This window comes from Uranotaenia lowii, chromosome 2 (genome assembly GCF_029784155.1).
Source record: "Uranotaenia lowii strain MFRU-FL chromosome 2, ASM2978415v1, whole genome shotgun sequence".
Taxonomy (NCBI): Eukaryota; Metazoa; Arthropoda; class Insecta; order Diptera; family Culicidae; genus Uranotaenia; species Uranotaenia lowii.
The window spans coordinates 65,007,743-65,012,168 of record NC_073692.1 but is presented as its reverse complement, the minus strand read 5'-3'; the positions used below and the strand labels follow the sequence as shown (position 1 = coordinate 65,012,168).

Here is a 4,426-nt window from a genome sequence, read left to right as displayed (position 1 = left end):
GGGTCTTAATTAATCAGAGAAATATTTCTCGTATCTAATACTCACCCATGCCAAATTTGATTCCTTTTGTTTGAATAGTTTTCGAGTTATGTAGAAATTTGTCCTCCTTCCTCTTCCTATCTCCCCACTGGAATGGGGGTGGGATACCAAAGATTAAGGGAAGCATGAATACCCTCCGATGCCAAATTTGGTTCCATTTTCTCGATTTGCTCTGCAGTTATACAGAAAAATGGTATGGAATCACCTCCATCCTTAACCTATCTCTCCACTGGAAAAATGGAGGGGTGATTGAAACATTTCTCGTACTCTTACACCACCCCATGCCAAATTTGGCTCCATTTGCTTTATCGTTTCTCAAGTTTTGCACACATTTGTCTTTTATTTGGAAGGCCCCTCCCCCCTTCCTGTTAAGGGGAGTAGTTTCAAACCATAACACAGACAGACAGGCAGACAGACACACAGATAAACAAACAGACAGACAGACAGAAACCCATTTTGATATATCAGAGATGATAAGAAGACGAGCTTTCACCCTGGATACCGTTAGTGCCTTTGCTTACGATTTCATTCCATTCTCATTGAGTGGTTATTATAGTGTTGCATGGTAGCCAAGATGGACGTACGGGTTATTTTTTTTTTGCCACAACCGCGGCGCTGCCGTAAACCTAAACAATACATACAAGAGAAGATAAGAAGAAGAGCTAATTTTGTATAGGGACCACCCTTCTGAAGTTTCTTTCAATGTACACAAGAAATCGCCTGTTGGACAATAATGAACCTTATTTTCGAACCGGATGAATTTTTGATCGCGTAAATCGATTTTGACGGAACTTGTCCAGGTATTAGATATAAAACTTTTGTACATCTTTGGACAAAATTTCAAGTTTTTTCAATGAAAATTTATCTTTTTTTACGGGAATTGCAGTATCTTTGTTTCCAGTCTTTGTTATATTGTAGAGCGTTAGTTTAATAATTGAAATTATTTGTGTGAATATTTCATGAAAAAAATATCAACCGATCGAGAAAGCCGCCGACCGTGGCTTAGAGGATAGCGTTCAAGTCTTCTAAGCTAGAGGTCATGAGATCGATTCTCGGTCACGGCATACAAAGTACTCTTTCTGTGGGTTGGTGGTGTTAGCATTAGTAAAATGCTAGCCATTATATCCTTGAAAGATGAACGGTTTAGTCTTAGGAAGAATTTAGATCTCTTCGAAGAAACATGGAGTTTCACTGAGATCCGATATGTGTGTGTTCGTTTTCTATAAAAAAAAATGGCAGCTTGTCAAAGTTTCGAAAGAGTGCGCAGCTTCACGCGATTTCATTCTTTTTGAAAGCAACTACATTAGATGAGCATTAGCATTTTAAATCAAATCATTCATTGCGTCTCTAAGAAAACGAATGTTGGCAGATAGTAGGTAATGATATTGAAAAGCAAATGATTTTGGGAAATATGAAAATGAAAAGAATTCTAAACGATATCAAAAGCTTTTAGGAAAAGCCTTCGTTTGTAAAAGTCGGATGTATCCTTTGATAAAGTCGACATCTAAAAAAAATTATAGTCCTTTTGTTATTTCTTCAATATTTTCATTGATTTCGACTTCATGTGTAGACTCGGGCATATGTACCATTTTTTTTAAATTGCTTTTAAACTGGTCTAGTTATGTATATCAATTTTGTATGGAAGCCTCCCTTAAATAGAATCTGAGGGTCTCGAAACTGTTAAGCAAACCATCCTAGGCCCGAATCATCCTCGGACACCAAATCCGGATTCTGGCTGCAAGTTTATACATGTAAAGAATTCGCCACCATTTTTGTATTTAAGATAACGTAGAAAACGTCGAGATTTCATGTCATCTCGAAAAAAATGTAGGTAAAAAAAATCGACTTCCAGTGAAGTTTTTCAAAAAATCAGATCACAAAAAGTCGATTTTTGGCCAATCACCAGGTTTGAACGTTTCATGCATTTTTAATTCATTTGGCATCATAATTTAAATTTCGATTTTTACGAATTCGTTTAGTCCTTCTTTTGGTAATTTTTGAAAACCGAAACTTTGAGGGCTTTTAGGCGCCCCAAAATCAAGTCCGATTCAGCTGAAATTTTGCAAAGGTCAGTTTTTGGGCCTATCTACAAAATGTATATGATCAGCATCTTTACCATTATTTGGAATTTCGTGATGTTTTATTATCTAGGCAATATCAAAGTCGCATCTTTAACGTTATTTATTTCCGAATGAGTTGCTTATTATTTACAAAACAACCAATGGTTCTTCATAGTTTTTGAATCACTTAAGGAAAAATTGTAAAAATTAAGCGTGCGAAAATCGAGCCCCGTGAAAAAGTAAAGGTACCCATCGGTATGAAACAGGGCAGCATCCACATGGGACGGCATTTTCTTGAAATCGGTTACTGGTCGGGGATATTGGCTGTCAACCTGTGGCCGTCGATTGGGATCGTAGAACCAGTACTGATTTTTCCGGAAAGCCATTATCTGTCCACAATTTGAAATGTAGGCAGCGCTGATGTTGTCGGGAAGACCGGGAAAAGCCTCCGAAATTGCTTTAGGGTATCCCGCTTTTAGTTGGTTACCAGAATAAATCCACAATTTGCTGCCTTTGAAGAAATATGTTTTCTGATGAGGATGATACGTGAAGGCAACGTCAATGTTGTCCGGTAGCTCCGCCCACCGTTCCGAAATGAGGCGTCCTTTGGGGTTCCAGCTGTATGATTCAAAGTAATATTCACCGGCAAATACAATCGTTTTTCCCTGTGCATCATTGAAGATGGTATCAAATTTATCAATCCGGCATAATTCTGGTTTAACGCTTGCAGTTGTTCGAGTTGTTGATGGTTTTGTGACTACTTTTTTTGTTGTTGTTTTGAGGATTGTAGGTTTTTTTGTTGTTGTTCTCGTTACAACAGCATTTTTTATTGTTTTTACCGCAGTATTTTTTCTCGGGCCATACAGCCTTCGTAAAGATTTTTGATCTTCTAGAGGGATTGATGTATGATAGCTGATCATCATTGGAAACATAATGGACGACTGGGAATGAGAATGGTCCAAGCCCAAAGAATGTCCTATTTCGTGCAAGTTTAAGCTGAAAAATTCTTGTTCATTGTATCTTCTTGCTCCATTGAAGTGAATATCTCCAACTTCGGGATAGAATGCGTGGGCTAGTGTCGTGCTTCTAAGAAATGCACACATTTGCCCCTGTCGGTTTCTATGAAACAAACTTTCATCGCTGATATGAATATCAGCCGAACCTTGGTTCACCTCTCTGAAATTTAAATCCGCATATTTGGTCCACTCCTCGAAAGCATTCCTTATCGATTGTCTGGCCCTCGAGTGATCTAAACTTTTTGGAACACTAACAATCCTATATGTGAGGTTCCTTTTGGACCAGATAAGTGGTCCATAATTGAGTTCTGCAAGCATTTCGCATCTCGGAGCAGCTAACAGGCGCTTCGTGTCATCGTCAAGCATTCCGGTATCCGATAGATTATACCGTTGCTGAAATTTCCGCAGAGCTTCCTCCGTAATTTCTTCATCGGACATACTTATCCTATTTGTTAGTTCTAACGGGGACTGTGGTGCCAAAAATCCAAGATCTCGCAGAAAATTCTAAAATAATCGATAAGGAAATGTCAGATCGTTTTTGTAAACAAATTCTTTATCCTACCATTGCATCCTCATTCGTAACTTCCGGAACAGGTCTGGGATTCGATGTGTTTGATACTGCTTCAACGAGTTTAAGTTTAAGGCTCAGCCTCGATAATTCAAAAACAGTTATGAAAACAAGCGTTCCTAGGAGCTTCATTTCTGAGTGTTGTGCACTAAAGATGCTTGTTCGTAGACTGGCTGAACTCGAGGAAGATCGTCATTCCCTTTATTTGCGTTATCAAAATTCCTCACATTTTGGGTTTTTTTCTTATTAAAAGGGTATTTGGTCACATTGGTGTAATTTTAAAAATTATCGATTCAGTGAAAATAATCAAAAAGAATCCCACTTCATCCAAAAAATTAGTTCAAAGAAAGGGTTGTTTAAAAAAAAAATAAAATAAAAAAGGAGTTACGACAAAATTTCCATCCCAATATTAATGGCAAACTAAAAAAGCAATAATATGTGCGAAGACCTTCAAACATGACCTGCACCAACGTCCGGCTTATCGCCACAGTCCGAATTATTGCCACGCGAAGCTCCGTTTTTTGCCAAAACGAAATTAAATAAAAATGAAACCAAACCTTGAAGTACGGTAATTATAGACTTTGGATTCATCAGAATGATGTGCTCTCCGATGAGAACGTTTCAAATGCAAGAAGTCACGTTGAACTGTGGAATCGATAAATCATACAGGAAAGTTTGAATTTATTTTCTGAAATTTCACTTTTCTGAAACTTTACCATCGTTAAATGAGTCATTGAAAGGTC

The 4,426-nt window shown here is 37.8% G+C and overlaps 1 protein-coding gene across 1 annotated transcript; it reads right to left on the bottom strand.

The window, feature by feature from the left end:
* Positions 1-2,207: 2,207 nt before the first annotated feature.
* Positions 2,208-3,842, bottom strand: LOC129747618 (matrix metalloproteinase-19-like). Its single transcript, XM_055741909.1, has 2 exons — positions 3,678-3,842; positions 2,208-3,619 (listed from the first exon to the last, which is right to left on the bottom strand). The coding sequence occupies exons 1-2, from the start codon at positions 3,813-3,815 to the stop codon at positions 2,243-2,245; spliced, it is 1,515 nt and encodes a 504-aa protein (XP_055597884.1). The 5' UTR covers positions 3,816-3,842; the 3' UTR covers positions 2,208-2,242.
* Between the last annotated feature and the right edge of the window lie 584 nt (positions 3,843-4,426).

What these genes read in the sequence shown, in the direction of transcription:
- LOC129747618 (XM_055741909.1), bottom strand. Translation starts at nt 3,815, where the DNA reads ATGAAGCTCCTAGGAACGCTTGTTTTCATAACTGTTTTTGAATTATCG. An exon ending in TTACGAATGAGGATGCAATG is followed by an intron (nt 3,620 to 3,677) that starts GTAGGATAAAGA and finishes CGATTATTTTAG; the next exon opens with AATTTTCTGCGAGATCTTGG.